The 22,380-nt window shown below is 32.4% G+C and overlaps 1 protein-coding gene and 1 non-coding gene across 3 annotated transcripts; both read right to left on the bottom strand.

Moving 5' to 3' along the window:
- Positions 1–231: 231 nt before the first annotated feature.
- On the bottom strand, positions 232–22,071 carry LOC140062353 (coiled-coil and C2 domain-containing protein 2A-like). 2 transcript variants are annotated; one of them, XM_072108529.1, is made up of 37 exons: positions 21,696–22,071; positions 20,959–21,079; positions 20,637–20,690; positions 20,256–20,330; positions 19,523–19,724; positions 19,113–19,240; positions 18,543–18,665; positions 17,507–17,617; positions 16,737–17,031; positions 16,280–16,419; positions 16,040–16,168; positions 15,468–15,677; positions 14,971–15,092; positions 14,421–14,561; positions 13,856–14,012; positions 13,065–13,251; positions 12,483–12,642; positions 11,878–11,962; positions 11,343–11,493; positions 10,449–10,596; positions 10,179–10,317; positions 9,541–9,753; positions 9,164–9,256; positions 8,664–8,755; positions 8,170–8,337; positions 7,975–8,005; positions 7,763–7,872; positions 7,096–7,291; positions 6,385–6,402; positions 4,768–4,908; positions 3,970–4,167; positions 3,371–3,460; positions 2,634–2,882; positions 1,844–1,966; positions 1,521–1,579; positions 1,256–1,427; positions 232–1,015 (listed from the first exon to the last, which is right to left on the bottom strand). In XM_072108529.1, the coding sequence occupies exons 1-37, from the start codon at positions 21,701–21,703 to the stop codon at positions 827–829; spliced, it is 5,028 nt and encodes a 1,675-aa protein (XP_071964630.1). In that variant the 5' UTR covers positions 21,704–22,071; the 3' UTR covers positions 232–826. The 2 variants fall into 2 exon arrangements, with proteins under 2 accessions (XP_071964630.1, XP_071964631.1); XM_072108530.1 differs by lacking the exon at positions 6,385–6,402 and having other exon boundaries at positions 21,696–22,070.
- A 222-nt stretch (positions 22,072–22,293) lies between these two features.
- On the bottom strand, positions 22,294–22,367 carry Trnan-guu (transfer RNA asparagine (anticodon GUU)). The gene has a single exon. It is a non-coding gene; the product is annotated as a tRNA-Asn (tRNA).
- Positions 22,368–22,380: the final 13 nt, after the last annotated feature.

Genomic DNA, 22,380 nt, shown 5'->3' with positions numbered 1-22,380 from the left:
AACTGTGTAATTCGGAAGTAGTGTTCGGTTATACCATGGAGGTTTTATTTTATACCTCCATGCCATGGTTATACACATTATTCTTATTATAGAATAGTAGTTGGATCTAGGCTGGTTGTATGTTACCAATTAATTCACACTCTTTAATCAACATCATTACTAATTCAAGAAATTCAATAAAACATTGGACAACAATTGTAGGCTATTGCACAAAGTTTATTTATAAAACCAGAATAGAAAAGAAAACGATTTAAATGAATTCGGATATTGTCTATTTAAACAAGGTTCATTAAAGAACAATAGTTTGAACAGAATATTTAATATTGATTATGTTTATTTACTGGCATAAATAGAGGCTGATGTAATTAATAGCCAATCACATTTTATGGAATGAACTCTTTGGTTATAAAATATATAAATAAAATATCATCAAGGTAGTCACATTCAAGGTAAATAAGTACATCATCCTTAGCAATGCCTGGATTTCCTATATTTATGCCTAGTAATGAGGTGAGGACCTCTTTTGCTGGTGAAATATGTATCACTGTATCTTGTTGCTGACGTCATAGACCTACGACCTACAGTCTCTCTATGCGTATGCCATGTCATGTATTCACAACTACCATGTTGCTAATGCCAAATACATATGTTGCTGATGTCACAGTAGGCCTACAGTAATCTATTGCAGTTTCTCTTTGGGTAGCATGTGCCATGTGTTCACATATACAGTACATCTTGTTGCTGATGCTATCACAGAGTACTACTTACTCCCTGCTTAATGATGGCATGTACTATGTCTTCCTGCTAAATGGTGTCACCTCTATTCCTACCTCTTCCTACTCAATGACGCCATATAAATCCACAACGAGAGTATATTATTAGGGTAGGGATGGATATAGACAGCAAGAGCAAATTCAATGTTAGCTGATTCATTCTCATGTATTCCAGTGCTTTTGACTTTTTCAATCACAGTTTTCATGTCAGTGTAAGACATATGAAGAGGAAATCCACAAAGCTGTAAGAAAGACAAGCAAGTAGTGATGGTGATGTTTACATGCTAAGAAGCTAAGGCCAACTTCACAGTCAAATGTTGGTGCCATTGCTGACTTTATTTACTATTTGAATTGGTTGTATTCAGTTAAAAAAGTAAAATTTGCAATTATTTTGTTGTTCAAATTGTACAAACATTATGACATCATCAGTTTTCTTACAATTATGACATCAACACTTTTAACATCGTGACATTATCACTTACATTATAAGAACTAAGTATATCAGCAGCTTCAGTTTTGTTTTCAGTTACTCGGGATTTATTAAACTCCAAGGAAGTGAGTATTTTTCTAAAAACTTGAGTACAGTAGCGATTCCAGCGAGTAATATGACGAGGGCGCCAATTCATTATGGAATCACGTAGTTCCTTTTCAATTCTAGAAAACAAAGAACAAAAAAAATATATTATACAATCCTTTTAAATAATGAACATACACGCATTGGAATACAGGCTAATGGAAAGAACTTACCTGTCTTGAAGCCTAAGTACAGTCTGTGGGCTGGTGTCTATGTAAGTCAACTCATTTGGCTGAAAAGAACCAATATAACAATTATGACCAAACTCAGAATAATAAGTGCAACATTTAACTATCTTTGTTTCATTTGTAAATGCAACCTTTGACCTTGTATTATTAATTAATTAATTACTTTAGTATTACAAATATTTAAAAGTAAATGCTATTGTTTTGAAATTTTCTATACCGTAATGAATTACAAATCAGCATACACAATAGATAATAATTTATACAAATTAACATACAAAATAGTACAAAAACATTTAAGAATAGCTAACCTGTACACTTGAGAGTCCAGGGTTTGGATAAGCACGATTAAAGAATGGCTTCCAGCATGTCGTCTTGGTGGTGTCAAAATCCATCATGTTTGCTGCATCTGATGGTTGAATGTTGGCCCAAATCTGAAGGAAGACAACCAAATACATGTATGTATGTCAAACGGAACTAAGAAAGACTCTCCAAGCTTTACCCGCATCGTAAAAAATGTTGCAATGTTGAAAACAACTCAAACAATTAATAGACATGATCAATTACTCAAATGATGTTAGTACCACTGCTATTTGTTTGTACATGTGGTCTTGTATCGAGAGACCAGAGAAAGAGACTATAACTAATGTTTTATTTCTAGTTATGTTCAGTGTTTCTCACTTATGTATTATATGAATCTGTAATTTTAAAGTTGATTTGAATACTATGGCAATAGATTTGATTACTACAGATGGCAGTATCTGCATTAACAGTAAAGCTAAAGGTATTTATTCTGGTCCTGAGTTGGGTTTTTGAAACAGCTGGTTTATCTAAAAATTTACACCAAACGCAACCATTACATGTGTATGAAATTGTTTTATTTTATTTATTTATTTTATTTATTCTTTCTTTTGACTGGATTGCATTTTCAGTAACGCAGTACTGCTTTCCAAAATGGTCCAGTTATACGTTTAAAAGTCAATAAAATTTATAACATATATAAATACAAAATAGGCCTAATTTAAAAGATATATACAGAACAGTTAAAAACAAATAAAAATAAAAAAAGGAGTTATGTCTGAAGACCTATTAGAAACTTACATTGTCATTGTTCATCAAAGCTGTGACAGACTTCAAAGGACAGAAAGTGTCACTCTTATCATACCATTCTCCGGTTGATGGGTTCCAGATCTTATACCCATCATCATCAGCACTGAGCACATACACAGTTGAGCCTTCTGGAATGGCTGACCCTTTAATGACCCATGACCTCTTGCCCATCTGAAGGAAGTAGTTACAAAGAAGGACGGCGTGTTCTTCTTCATCACCTTGTAACATTTGTAGAAATTGCTAAATGATACAAAAACATAAAACTGTTAAATAAATTCAAGCTAATGCTATTTGTGTTATGTTACTTGCAGGATCCAGTGGCCATATTTACCATTCACACTTTAGGAAACACTTACCTTTAAAATTAAGAAAATCTCCTATCTACTGTAAGTGAATACAATTTTATTGAATCATGTATGATTCCACTGAACTTTCGAGTTAAAATAACGATTGTGAAGCATTTGATACTTAAATATTTATTGAGTTAAGTGAAATACTTAATATTTAAGGGAAATATCTCGCTTAAGTGCGACTGCTGAATACGGCCACTAATACACAGAACCTTTCTCAGTTTGTATCTGCCATAACCACTTGACCACTTCAATTCTGATGTTATTATTTCTAATTTTATTGTTTTTGCTGTTTGAATTAAAGTTGATTCTGTTGGTTTATTTAATTGCATAAAAAAAAACTAAAGTTTTATACAATAATGCTTTGTTTGTACTTACATCACAAGTGCTCCAAATATCACACAAACCTGGATACACAACACTGTCAGACACAAATGAGATCAAAGACACAAACCTGGCAACACGTTCCTAGAAACACAACAAATTTGTTTGATAGTGTAGACAGAGCTTTGTAGACAGAACTGTTTTTGATGTTGTATTGTTTTATGTTTCAAACTTGTTAGGGGCGGTAATTATCGCGGTTGGTTTTGATTGAATAAAATAAAAATAAAAAATGAAATCTAAGCAATTCATAGACTGTATGAAACATCTATGTACATGGTAACAGTGTAATGGTAACAATGATAATAAAAACATCAATTATGGCCAGTTTTAGTATTGTTCAGTTTAGTCAATTCTCTTAATACTTGACTCTCTGAAAACCGGAAACTCTCCCATTACTAGACTTTTTATGAGGACCAAAAGGTCCCAAATTAATTTTTACCACTAAAAACACATTCTGAATACTAGACTTTTTGAAAAACCAGACATATTTGGCCAGCCCAAAGGTGTCCGGTATTGAGAGAGTTGACTGTATATATATTTTCTTCATAATTGTTTTCAAAATGTGTAACCTTTGAAATCATAAAATGACATACCATAGGTGTGAATTTGTTGTCGCCCTCTAGTACCTTGGTTGGTGGCGCCAACGGTCTAAAATAACGAGTCACAAACACAGACTTCCCGTTGATGTCCATCACGGTTGTAATCACTTCTCGTTTCGGGAATTTCTTTTTGAATTCAACAACAAAATTGTCGGCATACGCAAGGAGTTTCTCATCCTCTTTAGAATCAAACTAAATGAAAACAATTAAGTTTACTTAATATCAATTACTGTTACCACACACAAGTAGTAGAAATATGTATATACTGTACATGATAAAACACACACATTTAAAATATACTATACAATACTTAATTAAAATATAAGTGGCTGATCATCAAAAGTAATATAGGATGTAAATGTCATCTGAAATAAGCACATTATTTGTAATTTAACATACAGTAGTTATAGTAAGCAGCACATTTCACTTGCAAGAACATTAGATGTGCCTTCAAAATCCAGTATTTACTAGGTAAAGTGTACTAAAATTCTCAAGTCATTTTTTCTTAAGCTCTGTCTACACTATCAAACTAGTTTGACAAAAAAAGTGTGATGTGCCCAAATATGGTAGTGATATACCCAAATATGGTAGTGATATGACATCATCATGCCCATATAATATGGGCATATCACATGTTTTTGTCACATAAAGTTTGATAGACAAGGCTGCTTTACATATATTTGCATACATACTAACCTAGACTTGTCGCAAGTCTGTATTTATTGTATGAAACGCCATATGTGCCAAAATAATTATCTTTTTACTCCGTCTGGAACCCAAACTACTACTAACCTTTTCCCTTGTAGGTTCCACTGGAGCCAGCGGTGGTTCTATTGTTATGAACATTGACAGGTAAGTTCTACCCAATGTATGTTGACCACGCTCGTAACCAAGAAGCGAGGTCGGAGCTTGAACACGAAAAGCGCCCTCAACCTAAAAACAGATGTTATTCAGCCATGTTAATTTTTAATGTGATACTGTTATACAACATGTGACAATTAAATTATCTTTTATGTTTATTTTAATTAGATCTTTCTGTTTCTGTTCTATATTATTTCAAAAACTTTCTATTGTGTAAAGAAGTCCAATTCAAGAAATTTAGTCATTTAGTCATATATCTATCACATCTAATATATCTGATTGAAATACTCAGGATAACAATGTTGGGTCTCCATATAAGTTACAAAATCATATTTCATTGAAAATAGACAAAACATGCAAATGAAATGATGCATGTTTTCAACTACTGTATTGGTACATGCTTTAATAAATCAACATAAAAATGTTTGAAATATGAATTAATAAGGAGGCTTTTACATTATGAATGTAACCGTATCTACCTGTTGTTAAATAGAGGTTTAAACAATAACTATACATAATATAATATGTATAGGATGTAATAAAACAAACACATGCACAATCTATATAATCATGCTATGCTACAGAATATCAATGTAAACAAACTGGTATGAAACCATGAATTAAAATAATTTAAACTAAGGCATGGTATAACTGGTTAATGAAGAGCGTGGGAACACAACTACAGAGGCTAAAATGAAAAGGACAAGTGTACTTAGGACAGACTGTATGACAATGGCAATTGTTTGTAAAAACTGGATAAAGATGTCTAACTGTACTGTCAAGGAATTGTGAAATGTATACTGAAGCTTGAGGGATCCAATAGCATACAGTACATACAGCATTTGTTTCCATTCTATCAAAATTATTGTTTCCAAGAACATTGTCCCAATATCCACTTACTTTGCTTGAGGAGGCTATGGTAGCATTGAAATCACCCAATGAATGGTGGTTTGTAATACTGGATAAAGATGAATGGTAGTGGTGGTACACTGTGATGTATTGGATTGGGGGATACATGCATGTAGCAAAGGCATCATTCAGAATCAACAGACTGGTATGGTAAATGAGTGTACAGTATTTCTTAACAATTAAATGTATGATATTTTTGGATTTATGAAATTATTTGATTGTGTGAGGTATATTAAAACTTAAATTGTAAATGGGCTGAAAAACACTATGTTGTATTCAACATTCATGTTGTTTTAAAGAACCTACCACATTTGATTTGAAGTACTACAAAGAAAAAACATAACGATAATTACACAATACAAGTACTTTATATAGTCATACATTATAAAGACATACAGTATTTGACAATGTTAGTACACTGCAACAAAACAAGACATTTCTTAAATATAATTTGTTACTTTTTAACTAAAAGAAGTCAAGATTTCTAATAGAAAAGGACTGTTAAAACATGTTAGGAATCCATAATGTATTAGTTTATAATTTTACTAAAGCAAAGCAAAATTAAGATGCAGCTACTAAACAGCATATTTCATACACAAATAGAATAAATCATTTTATTAAACCCTTCCAAATTCATACCATTGCTGACTGGTTGTTCTGTGAAAGATTAAACAGACAACTACATGTAAACAGTTATAAGTTTTTACCACAGGGCCACCCGGTGATTGACAATCACAACCATAGATTCACAAATTGATTGACAATACAATCATTAACAGTAAACACAACATTGATAATTTCTGAAAGTTGCTTCAGGAACATTAAGTTAATCATATATATAATTTTCACAAATACTCTGAGAGCTTTTTTTGTAAAAACCACAATGTTGCTATAATTCCAAGTCGAAAGCTTAGCTGAAGAATTTTCTTTTCAAACAATCTTTTTCGTTTATGTAATTAATATTGCCATTCTTGTTTTACTTTCAATGTACTTATATGCACTATAAAAGGATGAACTATTATTATCATTATCAGTATTATAAGTTTAGTGCTGTAGGCAAAAACGACTTAATAATTACTATCCATACTGGTTATCTAAAAATATATTCAAATAGTTGTTACAAAGAACTCCTGTTTATTCACATTGTCAGATAGTAAGGCTTCTGTAATAAGCATATAAATCTATGTAATCTATGTAATCTATGTAAGATATCGCTGTGTCAAAGAAAAGTTTGGAATGCAACATCAACTACATTTTGTAACGTAAAATGCAGGGCTCAATGGTAACCAGTTAAAACTGTTTGAGCAACCGTGAGTCGAAACATAGCAATAATAGTAAATTATACGTTACCTTGCCCTGGAAGTAAATGGTTGAAAATGGAATCTGAATACTACCGAGCCAACGCCTCTCAACTCGTCGATGCACCGTGCTCGCTGACTCTCTGTTATCCTGTAACATGTCAATCAACACCTCATCAAACAGATTCAGGTAGATTAAGTCGTTGATACTTTGTAAGTTGGTAGATGAGTAGTCATTATTTGGTGCTCTGTCAAAAACAAAGAGTAACATTAATACTTTGTAAGTTGGTAGATGAGAAGTTATTATTTGGTGCTCAGTCAAAAACAAAGAGTAACATTAATACTTTGTAAGTTGGTAGATGAGAAGTCATTATTTGGTGCTCTGTCAAAAACAAAGAGTACCATTAATACTAAAGTTGGTAGATGAGTAGTCATTATTTGGTGCTCTGTCAAAAACAAAGAGTACCATTAATACTAAAGTTGGTAGATGAGTAGTCATTATTTGGTGCTCTGTCAAAAACAAAGAGTAACATTAATACTAAAGTTGGTAGATGAGTAGTCATTATTTGGTGCTCTGTCAAAATCAAAGATTAAAGCTCTGTCTACACTATCCAACTTTATGTGAAGAGATTAACATTAATAATGTTTCAGGGTGTAATTTAGTTACAGTTTGTAAAGAAATAAGTTGAAATTGATTGTTTTATAAAAAACATTCTTACTTGAATGGCATTGCAATCTCTTCATTCCAGTTTGGATTTGGTCCTTCTGTTGTGCTTGTTTGCTTCTTATTTTGCTGGAACAAAACCTCCACAAAAGGTCTTACAATATTCTAATATCAACAAGAACAAAGGCAGGTAAACAACAACAGTATGTGGAATTAAAAATTGTAATTGCTAAAACAAAATCACAAATAACAAAAAAAAAAACAAACCTGTGTTGTCTGGCTTGATCCCGATTCAGAGCTGAAACAGAAAAAAAAGAAAACCTGAATGTAAATAAAGATATTAAAGAAAAAAAGAAGAAAATAAAATCACCATCATTTAAAAAATGTATGTTTACTGTCTGTCTTACCAAATACACACATTCATATTCGTACAATATTGCAACCACAAATCATTGTTATTACCTTATTGCAGAAGACCTGACAGGGATGTCAAAAGCTCTTTCAATGTTGATGAGAATATTAACATCAAGGCCTGCCAGATTCTGAGCTGTCACTGTCTTGCGTTCTTTCCTTTGAGGTCTGAGAGGGCGCCGTGGTTCAGCAAGTTTCAAAATATTACCACCTAACAATCTATGAAAAAAAATAATGTAAAATAGTAACTTTCTATTCTATTTATTTAGGCAAATTGCAAAGGATAACCATAAGCAAACATATACACAAGATGCCAGGATAACCATAAGCAAACATATACACAAGATGCTCTACATAACTTAATTTATTTCAAGTCTTTGGGAGTGGAGTTGTGATTTGTCATTAGAAAAAACCCGACATATGACAGGACTTGAACCCAGGAGCCTTGGATTGGTAGCCAAGCATCATAACCACCAAGCCACAACTCCACTCCACTGTTAAGTTGGATACACCTCATGAGTAAACACATACCAAAGTATACCTACCCAATGTTTGGCACTGCCTCCTCATTCACAACATCTTCAAGTGAAAATTGATGCTGAGCTGCAAGGAATCTTGCCATCACTTGCTGACGGACCTAGATTAAATTGAAGAAAACAATTGTAGTAGTTAGGATCACATTTTGGGAGGACATTTTATTTAATATATCATTTTTCCAGAGTGTATGTATATTGGCTGATACTGGTCTTAATAGTAGGATTTAAAAAAATAGATAAAGCAATTATATACCACACTATCAAACTCAACCAAAAACATTGACTCAAAAGAGGGTGTGTTATAAAGTTTTTAACCTACTAAAAATGTTCAACTAAGAAGTTTCCCACCAATGCAATAGCTCACATCCTCCTTGACATAAAAGTTCAACTCTCCAATAATACCAGACTCTCAGAAAACCAGAAACTCGCCCAAAACAGACAGAAGTTTAAAATTTACAAAACATAAAAGGTCAAGTAAACTTTATATAAGTTGACAAATATACAGAAACCTTTCCAAGGAACTTGGCTACTGCTGCTCTGTGTGGATCCATATCAGCAGACACTAAGCCTTTTTGCTCTTTCTGTTTCCTTAATTCATAAGCCTGGAATAAAAGGAAATCAATATTTAAAAAACAATTTATTCAACAAAAATACATTAACTAAGCTATTAATTCTCCAACATTATGCTCAATATTAACAAGAATATTAGTGAAGATTACCAAATCTCTGAGATGAAAACAAAATTGAAAGTCTTCTTTTAAAAGTCAGCAGTGGAAGTGTTTTGCTATGGTAAGCCCCCTTTATTAATAGAAGGTACACTTGACCATGGAGAAATAATTTCTTCATGACTTGACTAAACAATCAAGTAGTAAAAACAACAAATTACCTTAAATATATCATCTTGAATCTCTTTCTCCTGGCATGGAACAAATTTAATATTCCTAAATTCAGGGATCTCCTTCTGCCGATATTCTATCATTTTAAATCTCTTAGAAAGGGCTAGTTCATCATCCGTTACAAAGTTGAACTCTTCTTGAAGTTGTTCAAGTCGAAAGAAGTCAGGAATATGACTTTGGTTTCCATCACCACCTCGCAACATCTACAAATATTTAATTTAATTTTAATACACCTTAGAAGCTACATTATCAAACTTTATGTGACAAAAGAATGTGATGTGAATTAGGTAGAATTCTGAGAATTTGTTTAATGTTTTAGAATGAAATGCTTGTATGATAATTGAAATGTTGACATTCTCAATTGTGCACATTTCCACGTTTAGGAGTTTTATCTTATTTCATGTTTCATTGTAAAGCCAACAATAGATCATAATGTAATCTTAAGCCCTGTCTACACTATCAAACTCTGTGGACATAATTATGTCATATATCACTACCATATTTGGGCATATCACTACCATATTTGGGCACATCACACTTTGTTTGTCAAATTAGTTTGACCGAGCTACTTTACACATAAATGCAGTTTGAAATAAGGACAAGCACAAACAGTTTAAAGTAGTCATACCTTGACTGAATGGATGATGTTGGCATTGACTGGGTCATTGGGGTCAAGTCTTGCGTCATTGATCCAATTAGAAAGTTTCTCAATGTCAATGACCCCACCAGCACCTAAAGCCGATAAGGCGTCATACCGGTGCTGCATCCTAAAATACATTTAAATTTAGTTGAAAATAACATTATTTATCAAAATGGCTATCACAATGTAAATATATGTCAATCTTATAAAAAAAAAGCAAAAACATGTAATTTTGTTTTTTAATAGCTAAATACATACTTGATATCTTGAGGATTCAGAGATTCTGGAGGAATCAAAGGCCTGTTATCATCCCCCACACCCCAAGCCACACTGGACACTATGGAACCAGAGGTCAATGGGGTCACATGCTTTACACTATCTCCTTCACCAAGCTCCACTGTGTAACCTGTGAATTTTAAAAAATACATATAGATATAATATGGCAAAAAGGTGTACTGCAGAGGTCACCCAGTATAGAGATATATGGCAAAAAGGTGTACTACAGAGGTCACCCAGTATAGAGATATATGGCAAAAAGGTGTACTACAGAGGTCACCCAGTATAGAGATATATGGCAAAAAGGTGTACTACAGAGGTCACCCAGTATAGAGATATATGGCAAAAAGGTGTACTACAGAGGTCACCCAGTATAGAGATATATGGCAAAAAGGTGTACTACAGAGGTTACCCAGTATAGAGATATATGGCAAAAAGGTGTACTACAGAGGTCACCCAGTATAGAGATATATGGCAAAAAGGTGTACTACAGAGGTCACCCAGTATAGAGATATATGGCAAAAAGGTGTACTACAGAGGTCACCCAGTATAGAGATATATGGCAAAAAGGTCAGAGGTCACCCAGTATAGAGAAGAAACAAACAAACCTTGCGAATGATGAGATTTGTGAAGAATATTGTAGAAATATCACGAGACATGGTACAAATGATTTTAAAAAGAAGTTAAACTCAATTATGCAACCTTTGTGAAAAATGCAAGACATTTTGGACAATTGGATCATAATGAATTGATACAGCACAATATTAAGCCTACTAACTACTAACACTGAAAGGATTCTAAAATTATACCAACCAAACAAGTGATCAAAATAAATTATGTTCATCAACTAATATTACTACTAGAAAAAAATTTTACCACTGCCAACAGCACTGTGGTTATAAGATCTTTTGTGGTCACTACTGAAGTCTATCTCTTCAAGTTCAACGACATCTGATGTCATCCTGGTGTCTGGTATCGGTAAAAAGACTTCTGCTATCATGTTGTTGAACGCTCCAGATTCAAATACCTAACAATAAATATTCTATTAGAATTCAAGTACTATGACGCAGAGTTTAGTTTGCTGTATTGAACCATCAACATGTTAAAGGCTGCAGTACACTCTACTTAACTAGAATAACTATTAACAGTATTCTAATATTGGCCTATTAGTATTAATCATATTTTAACATTGGCATATGATGTTTGTGCAAGCAATTTGATGTATTTTTATTGTCTTTTATTGTCTTAATTATGCAAAGCAAAATGAATTTCCATTTTAAGCTGACCAATGCAATTTCTTGAATCTCGAATAAGGGAACATCTGGTATTACTGGTCATTCCGCTATCAAAAGGACCCCACGAGTACATTATAAAGTAATACATTGTCCAATATCAAAATGAGTTATCCTACCTGCAGCTTAATGTTCAAAGGCCATTGAACAATCTGAACATTAAATATTTCTCCAAAACGAATTGTAAAATCTGATGATAATGTTCTGAAAAATCCAAATAATGGCCATTAAATAAATACACAGTAGAACTCTATTGGATGTCCACTTAAAAGGGTGTTTCCACAGAGAGAGGGGGTGGGGGTCTTGGATGTCCACTTAAAAGGGTGTTTCCACAGAGAGAGGGGGTGGGGGTCTTGGATGTCCACTTAAAAGGGTGTTTTAATGGAGAGAGGGGGTGGGGGTCTACTTCAACTTGAAAAGAAATTTTGGTAATACAAACACAAATCATTGTTTCTACTTTAAAGAAATTCTCATTATATTATGCTTTTGTTTGATCTAAACAAATTTGCTAGGGTTAAAACGGATAATACCTATATTGTATAAAGCCTTGTCTATACTATCAAACTTTATGTGACAACAAAATGAGATGTACATGATGATGTCATATCACTACCATATTTGGGCACATCACACTTTTTTGTCAAAATAGTTTGATAGTGTAGACAGAGCTTAAGAGTGACTCTATCCCTTTCTCTTACAAGACTACAAATGAGTTGACTATTACCTGACACCAGTTCTTGAGACTTCCTTGTCGTTGATGAGTACTTTAATGAAGCATCGACACTTCTGCATGCCAGTTCGACGAGCTTGCTCAGACTTTGGGCAATCACTAGGGGGCGTCACCACCGCAGTGTTACTCAGCTCAGGATAAATGTATGGTTCCCCTGTATTAAACAAACAGAATATTAAAAACAAATTGTCATCTTATAGGAGTGTCCATAAAAAGGTGTGTCCTTGGATAGAGGGACAATCCTAAAGGATAAAACTCATGATTCATGGATATGAGATACTAAATAACGAAATGTTATTCAATAAACTTGTTTTACATTTGAAGCTATGACCTATTATAAATATAAGGCAAGTTATTATTATTAAAATTAAGTAAATTACTACTCAAATAAAACAGTACACTATTTGTTGACATAAGTAATATCAGTTTATTGGTGATAGTAGAAGCCTACCAAAACATGTAAAAGTAGCAAGTAAGACTAACAACAAGTAAACTATGGCTAGACTTAAGCATGTTTTGATGTATTTTATTCAACTACACATGTCGTCCATTGTAAATAGTAAACTTAATTTTTACCTGGTTTTCTTCTAATCTGCTTGTATTTCTGTTTCAGCTTCATCTTCTCTTCTTCTTCATTGAATGTTTTTTCTGGTTTTTCAGGTTTAGGTACTTCTACAGCATCATGTGTCTCTACGTCAGACTCTCCTTGGCTTTCTGCCAAACCTTCCCTTGAGCCTCTCTTTGCCTTTTTGTTCTTTTTCTTCTGAAAATATATAATTAAGTTAAAAAACCAAATTGAATTCTTCAAGAAGATCTTAAACCATACAGTAGGTCAAGAGTGCATCATTCACTTGTGTACACTTAAAATAGTTTAATTTTTAGATGAGTACTCAACATTAATTCCTATTCTTTATGTTTGTGTAAGATTCCTTCATATGTGAACCAATGGTCTATTCACTTTTGGGTACTGCTGTTTTGAGAAATATTAAAAACAATCTTTTTATTATTCCTGAATCTATAAATGATATGTTTATATAGAATATAAGTTTTTTTTTCTTTTTTTTTATTGTGGTTACCATTTGTATTGTTAATAAGCCATTTTTTTTTTCTGTATAAATCATATATTTTAATGCATTGTTTAAAACCATGAGTATATATGTATTTGTGTGTGCAACAAATTGCCATTATTTGAATATCATTTTCATAAATTAAGTATTAGACTATTTTAACACATTCATTCTTATAAATGTTGTCAACTTCTATCTCTACCTGACGTAAAGAAAAAAAAGAAAAAAAAAAAGAGGAAATAATAAAGGTGGGTTGGTCCCACAAAAGACAAAACAAAATATAGAATTGTTTGTTTGTACCCTTTCCTTCATGAATTGTTTCCATTGTTCCAGTTCTTCTTTGTACACTTTCATCTTCACATTATACTCTTTTTCATGTATTTCTTTAAGTTCTTCTAACTCTTCAGTTAAATCATATCTCCATGCTTGTTCATCAGTAGCTTTATCAGACAGCTCTCTGGAGGCAAAAAAATGATAAATTAAACTATTGACCATTTAATATCTGTGTTTTTGTTCTGTTTTTTCTCCATTATCTTTTTAGTATCATTGGAATTTTCTACATTATTTACAAATAATATTTTGTAAATATTTAAAGAAGTTCTGTTTCAGCGCAGTTCATCTTAAGCTTTTGCTCTCTGGGATTTCGACCCTCTAAATTTGCTGTACAACAAAACTGTTTTTTTTTTCATTACAATATTTGAGATAAAAGAAATAAATAATTGGAATTGAAATAAATAAAGTCAAGTCCAGTAAATTTATTGTCATTTGTAAACATATAAAAAACATTTACATTGAAATGAATTAAATGGTTTCGGCTAAATAAATAGAACTTAAACTACTAAATAAATAATACTAATCTACTTACTTTCTAATGGTCAATTTAATTGGTGAATTTGTACATTCTTGTTTTTCTCTCAGTGCTTTTGTTTCTTTCCAAGTGTGTAGCAAGTTACGAAGAAGATTTCTATCACTTGACATTTCGCCATCCCGAAGCTTACGAGTTTGTCTTTAAAAAAACATTTGCAATTTAATTTTCTATAATGAAAGACTTATACTGGTCCTACTAAACATCACAATCAATGCCACACAATCCTATACATAATATGTAGTACAGCACCTATAGTTGCTAATGCATTTCTACTAAATAATCAACATCACTCCTAATATAACTGAAACTACAGTAAACCTCTAAATATTTCCTTTAATTAATTCAATTCAATTTTATTCGAGCACATAATTAACAATACAATAATGGACGGTTGTAATATAAACTTAAAAGTAAAAAACAAAGCTCAGGATGACCCAATAAAACCTTATGGTTTATTTCCGTTGAAAACGAATAATCACCATTTTCCAAGTATTAAACATAAATGTGAAATACAAGTTGATTGGTTGTCATAAATGTTAAATTTTACCTGATTTCTTGCTGATAATTGTGAACTTTTGTTTCTAGTTCATTAACAATGGGTAGTTCAGAATCTTTCAGTTCAAACAATTGACCTTGCAGATTTGTCAACGCTGATTTCAAAACCCTCAACTAAAACAAAGAAATCATTATTTCAAACTCAAAGAAACATAGATGATGAATATAAGAGAATCACTCAATTAAATATATTTTTATTTTGTGAGTTAAATAAAGTAAAAATTAGTTTACAATAAAAAAAAATATACTCATAAAGAGCAAATTTACTTTATATGTAATATAAGCTAGTGTTTTTACTAACAACTTAGAGTTGTTCAAATACCCTGCTGACAACCAGTATGCATAACTATAAAATCTTCCACATAAAAATGTGTAGTTTCTAAGACATTAGTTAATGCGTAATCAATCAACTACGGATTGCTCCTATATTTGTGTAGTGACTATGGATATAGTAATTGTCAAGCAATGCTTTGAACATGTAATGGTTACCTTATCAGAATAGTACTCAGTCATAGCCTTCTTGTTCCTGGTCAGGTATTGGTCAAACAACTGCTGAAGTTTTGTGATCAATAAATGCTCCTTGCTGAACATTGAATGATGTGTAAATATGAGCATGTTCACATCTATGTCCAGCTGGTACTGACCATAATCACTTCCTTGACCATCTATGAAACGGTTGTCAAATTCTGAAAGAACCGGCTGAAAATAAAAACACTAACTTTCAATTTAGAAGAACTATACTCACTTACATTATATATTCATCAGCTTACATCCGTAGATTGATTGATTTTTTAAAATTTATTTGTTCTATATATATTGGGTGACCTCTTCAGTAAGAGTTTTTGTTATCCTAGAGGGCCCATGTACATAAATCACAATCACAGTAAAATTACAAAACAATTTAAACAAACCAGCGATACAAATACAAAAACTATACAACAAAGAATAACATAATACCCCTCCAACCCCACATCCCAAATTTATCCACTGTCAGCATTCCAGATCTGAGAACCCCTAGACAATTCTACCAAAAATAGACAATAAGTGAATGCTTTTCATACCGCTTTGTAGACAGTTTTCAGATCAACTTCAATATCTTCTGAGGTTAGGATCCTAGGCCTAGATGGAATAGTTTTGATTGGATTTGGCAATGCTTTAATCCTTCCGTCATCTCCAAACCAATTTTTACCCTACAAAAGATTTAGGAAGAATGAAGAATTTGTTGAACAATTTCAACAGAAATTCAGACCTTTATAAACCAATAATCGAATAAATATGAAAAGGACGTTTAGTATTCATACCTTATCAGAAGATTTCAAAAGTCTGGCCTCCATAACATTCTGGTTGCGTGATGTCACCTGAGGTCGCACGCCAACATAAAATCCTTCCTCTTCTAAATAACGTGGTTCTACGTCTTCTGATATCTTATCTTCAACAGCAACTGATTAGAAATATCAATTAAAAATATAGAAATATAAATAAAATTTCAATTACTACTACTACAGAATATTAAGCTATGTCTACACTATCAAACTATCAAAAAGTGTGATGTGCCTAAAAATGGTAGTGATATACCCAAATATGGTAGTCATATGACATCATCATGTCCATATATGGGCACATCACATTTTTCTTGTGGAGTCCTAATGTCCACATGGAATATTTGTATTCTCTAGACACAATAATAATCAAGTATGTAAATAGCAAATTATTTCACAGTGCCGATATACAGGTGACATGGCATTCACAAAAACTTACTGGTGCGTACACTTGGTACAAAATAATAGCCTTCTAATTTATCTTTCCTCTCATGCATTGTAAGATAATGAGGTCCAATATATTCTATGGGGCGATCACGCCAATCTTCTTTCTGGACAAAAGCATCTGATGTCAATGCTTCAAAATCATCTGGTTCTCCAGCTTCTTCTGGTTGGGGTTCTTGTCTTGTGGATGGTCCTGCTTCATCCTCTACTGCTTGTCTTTCAGATTCTGGTGGGTTTTCAAAGTTTTTAGTAAAGAAATCGTAGCACATTTCATTGCTCGGGAGATCTTTCTGTATTTAAAAAAAAATCAAATCAATAAAACAATTGTCAACAATTTAATGTAAAAAAAAAGAAATTTATTTTAAAGAAGCAAATTTCATGATAAAAAAGGTTGAAAGGCTTATTTGAAAAATGTTATGCCGTGTCAGTTGAGATTCATCTATAAAAAATGAAGATTAATTAAAAAAAAGACTTTTATTAGGCCATTTCACAGTTTTATTAAAGTTAATCACTTCCTGAATAAAAAAAAAGGTTTTTACTTTTAAAAATACAAAATAAATAGGTAAATTCAACCAAAACCCATTGATTTCCAGTCAAGTTGACTCTTTTTCTGCTTAAAATTATAGTTTTTTCAGGTAATTTTTTTCTATCCATTTTTTGGTAAAATTAATGGGCATATTCAAGATTCAATCAACTGTAATTATATGTTCCTGTACTGATTAATGATGGCTTATAATGTGAAATTAAAAACATATTGTGAGTTACCCTCATTGCTGTCACTGCTTCTTTCCATTTCTTTACTTTCTCTAATGCCGCAGCTTCTACCTCCTCATTCTTCTTTCTTTCTTCTTCCTTTGCTCGTTCCTCTTTAGTCATCTAAATAAATGTAATGATTAATAGAAAGATACATCAACATACACCAGTCTACTTGGCAATGGTATATGCAATAACATATTTCAATCAGAGACACAATATTGTTAAATAAAACCGTACAATCTACTGTAGGAGTCTACTTAATACCAAAGTAATGTATTGCGACATTTATTTCATGAAGATCAGAGCTCTGTGGGCTAAAATGTTACACCTTTTCAACAACATTCTTCTCCCCTAAGGGTCACATCGTGTCATTGGCAGCCAACTCTGGCACCATTACGTCTGTCACAAGTACACCCCCTACTCGTCTCGAAAGATGTACTAGGTTCTTTAAAGTGCAGACAAGCAATATGCATACACTGGACCTACGGTTTATAGTCCTTATCCGAGAAGACTTGTTCTACCACCTTATCCGAGAAGACTTGTTCTACCACCAGAACCATAGAGCGAGTGAGCCTCGAACACTTGCAGATGTTATGGCCATGGATTACGGTTCCACTATCTTAACCGCTCGGCCATTCACTCACTCACTCACTCGGTCACTCACTCACTCAAATGGAAGTAAGCAATGATTTATAGTCTTTTCCGCAAGACTCTATTTAAATGCGAGCAAGTTTGTAACATATAAATGGAAGTCCTATCTGATGTATTACACCAACATACTCTTGCTGCTGTTTGTAATAATTTAAAATAATCATTTAAATGGGTTTTATAATATTACTATATAAATATAAACACTTTTTATTTACTGTAGTACTGTATGTTTGTCTGAATAAACAAAACCAGATTAATAGGGATAGATAGGTGTATCAGAGAGACACAACATTGTTACAATTTATAATAATCATTCAAAATGGTTTTATAATATTATATAAATATAAAACACTTTTCATTTAATATAATATGTATGTCGAAATAAACTACTAACCAATGAAGGGTCATCAAATCTAGTGGTAGCAGTGGTCCTTGGTCGAGATCTTAAACGTCTCGTTGGTCGGTCCTTCTCTTGGTCATTCTCAACATCATCTTTCATTTTCTGTTCCTCTTTTTCCTACCAAGAAAAAATAATTATTGCTGGCTCGCTCCAAGAAAGTTGATATGTTAAAAGACTGTACAAGAGTTACTACTCCAATAATGATGATATTTTTTTTAAATAAAAAGATTTTGAAATGTAAGTAATGAAATTGATGAAGTCCCTGTTATTTATGATCTTGCGTTACATCATCATGTTCAAAATACTCAAAGGCCTGGAGATGTTTTAAAAGTTGCAGAACATTGTTTTAACTTTGCAAACAATATAAAACAAGGAGACTTCTAAATAAATGTTAAAAACCATGAGTCACTTGATAATACTTACTAAATAGGGACAATATTTGAATACAGTCCAATTATTAATTAACATGACAAATGTTGTTATTCAGACACTTTGAGTATTAAACAGCAATTATCTCAAGTAAGGATAGAAAGTCTATTTGTAGAATATTAAAACACTACACACCTTGGTATGCTGTATCTTTCTTCTAATTCTCTCTTTGATTGCAGTGTTTATGTTTGAGGGCGTCTTATCGCCAGCAGATACTCCGCCCGCTTTTGCAGCTACCACTGCCTCATCCAAATTCATTGGTTCTGAAAATAAATAAAATGGATTTTACTACTTAAAACTCAATTTTAGGTAAATGCGTAAAAGAATTGTATCATTAAAAACAAAGGAAGTTACTGAAGATAACAAAAACTGACTTTATTTTTTTTTTACAGAAAAAACCAAAAACTACTAATTCAAGAGATGATACACTTATAAAGAAATTATCTTTATTACCCTTACCGTATAAAGTGTTGTCTATAGTTTCAATTATGTTTTCTTAAACTAATTGGAGAAGATATATTAAATTAATGTTAAATATTGATTACCTTTTGATTGCCTAGCCTTTCTTCTCCTGCTGACTGGAACCTTTTCATTGGCACTGCCTTCACTTCCTTCTTTCTCCTCATCAGCTATCACTGGTATCTCATCTTCCTCTTGGAATGCCCGGGTCTTAGGCTTCCTTCTGGGTTTTGACACAGGAGGTTTAACACTGGACACATCCTCGGTGGATTCCAATGCAGTTGATAACTGAAATACACAATATAGGGCTTAGTTGGCGCCTTATACTTACACTACTGTATGTATTCAACAGTTGAGTTTATAGGGCTTAGTTGGCGCCTTATACTTACACTATGTATTCAACAGTTGAGTTTAATTATTAAAGATATGTTATTATCGTCATCCTTTTTACAATTTTTTGTTAAATATGCCATTTTCATGTCACATAATAGTTTACTCACTTTGACAAAAACTGGATCCAAAAAAATTTAATCAAAGCAAAATACCTAAATTGTCAGTTATAAGTGAAATAATTATTAAAAATTTTTGTTTTTAAATTCAGAAGTGAATAATTTATTAAAACTGCAAAATGGTCTATTAAAATCTGATTTTATTCATCTTTATTGTTCATGTTTTTGGGGAACAATACAAGTTAAGAACTGATTTTAAGGCCTACACAGGTGATTCTGACTTGGCTAGACTAGCCAACGCGTCTGACTAAATTGAAGATAGATTGGCAACAACTAAACATAAGAATGACAACTAAAACACCCTTATTACCTCTTTTCTTTTTTCTTCTCTCTTAGATGCAAGATTTTCTACTAGGTTTTCCGCATCTTGTAATTCTTCGATTCTCTAGTATAAAAAAATAAAATAAATTTCTATTTATATTTATTTGTTAGCAAAACAATGTAAATGTGTTATTTCTGAAAGATTAAAGAGACAGAACACATTTTTTTAGAATTTGACATTTACTATTTGATCATTTTCAAGAATCTTATTTTTGTTTTGACTTTTTTTTGTTTTTCTCTTTTGTGGGAATATCCCACTTTTATTGCATATAATTATGATAAATGACAGATATTTAAATGATAGTACACAGTCTGAGGTCAATATGTTAATAGACTACATTCTTGAAAATAAGATTTAAGAACAACTTACATCAACATCAGAACCACTTAAGTTGCCGTCCGCTTTATCACTAACTTCCAAATTCTGTAAAAAAAAAGGAAACATCAGATTATTTATTAGCAGCAGGATTGTAGACAGTTGTAGCAGAGGGCCTAAAATGGTTAAATTAAGTGCTGAACTTATCCTATCTTTTGCATTTTAATTTCTGAACTTTAGGCTGGGCCATTCCTTGCATCTGCTTATGATTAGTCCTACAAATAGCAATTATTGAGATATTTAAATAAAAAAAAAAAACATTTTAATTGTATTCCAGCAGTTGTAAACAATTGAGTATATATAAATGATATCTTACAGCTCTCGTTCTGAGTGGAATCGTGCCCGTATTTTCCAGGGTTGTTTCATCTTGAATTGTTGAATCAGTCATGGATTCCCTCAAATCCTTACGCCTCTTTTCTAGTTGTTTTTTTAGTGTTCTGTGAAAGGAACGTCTAGTTACTTACTTAGAAAATGATTTTGAAACTTATTGGATGTGGGTATATAAAACAGGCTAGGCCCTAATTGACCTCTTTAAGACCCACAGAACAGTTAGATTATGCCATGCTATTTCAATATCGTATACTTTTGCAATTTTGACGGATGTTGCATTTTACTAAATAATAGTACGGTAATACACATCATACTAAGTACATTAAAAATTACTCCATCATGCACATATCCCGATAAATGACAAACAATTATAATAATAATAATATTATTAAAATTAAAACAATAGTTTTTTTATTATTAACTTCATTAAAACTTACATTATGATTAGATTAGAGCTAGCTATGATCTAAAATATCCATCAATCAATAGGCTAGGCCTAGGCTAGTTTAGTATTAATATCAATCAAATAATAGGCTAGCTAGGCCCAGCCTAGTTTAGTATAATAATATCAATCAAATAATAGGCTAGATAGGCCTTAGCCTAGTTTAGTATTAATATCAAACAAATAATAGGCTAGGCCCTAGGCCTAGTTTAGTATTAATATTATAATTCTCACTGGGTATTAAAAACAGACTAAAATAATGACCAAAAAAAAGTACTTACGAACTCATTATTTTAGGCTAGGCTATAAAGGTCTAGACCTAGGCCTAAAACACCTCCTGCCTGATCTGGACCTAGGTTAGAAGTTGTGGTCAGATTGTAAAAAACTCATCCCTAGTCCAAACTTCAGTGTAGTGCGAGCTAGGCCTAGTAGTAGTAGCTGAGTGGGTAACGGCGGCAGGTACGGATAGCGGTTGGTATTTCGGTAAGCTTGTTCGAGACCGAGCCTAGGCCTAGGCTAGTAATTTGATTCTGAAACAGACATCTATTATATTTCTGAACGTTGAACGATCTTCAACAGATTTGAAAAGGTATATGCATATATAGTGAAAGCCAATATGTCATATATTACAAGTATTAATAAGTAATTTATTGTTGTTTCTAACGTAAACAAAATGTACTTCAAGATTTATATTAGAGTGTTGCCAAAGTCCCCGAGCGAGTGAGGGCGCTATAAACATAACGTTTACCAGAGATTGAATAAACAGCTGGCGTTGAGACGCAATCAAAGGACTTGAGACAATGGTTAGAATGTTTTATTATTTGGAATTTGTGCATGACAATTATATAAAAAATAAATAGAAATTGATTAAAACCATATCGTCTCTGGGTGGGCTTGAACCACCAACCTTTCGGTTAACAGCCGAACGCGCTAACCGATTGCGCCACAGAGACATATTGGTTAGAC

This window comes from Antedon mediterranea, chromosome 11 (assembly GCF_964355755.1).
Source record: "Antedon mediterranea chromosome 11, ecAntMedi1.1, whole genome shotgun sequence".
Taxonomy (NCBI): Eukaryota; Metazoa; Echinodermata; class Crinoidea; order Comatulida; family Antedonidae; genus Antedon; species Antedon mediterranea.
The sequence above is the reverse complement of the archived record's forward strand: the minus strand, read 5'-3'. Positions and strand labels throughout refer to the sequence as shown.

What these genes read in the sequence shown, in the direction of transcription:
- LOC140062353 (XM_072108529.1), bottom strand. An exon ending in GCAGATTAGAAGAAAACCAG is followed by an intron (nt 12,643 to 13,064) that starts GTAAAAATTAAG and finishes TGTTTAATACAG; the next exon opens with GGGAACCATACATTTATCCT. An exon ending in GAGATTGCAATGCCATTCAA is followed by an intron (nt 7,292 to 7,762) that starts GTAAGAATGTTT and finishes TGTTTTTGACAG; the next exon opens with AGCACCAAATAATGACTACT.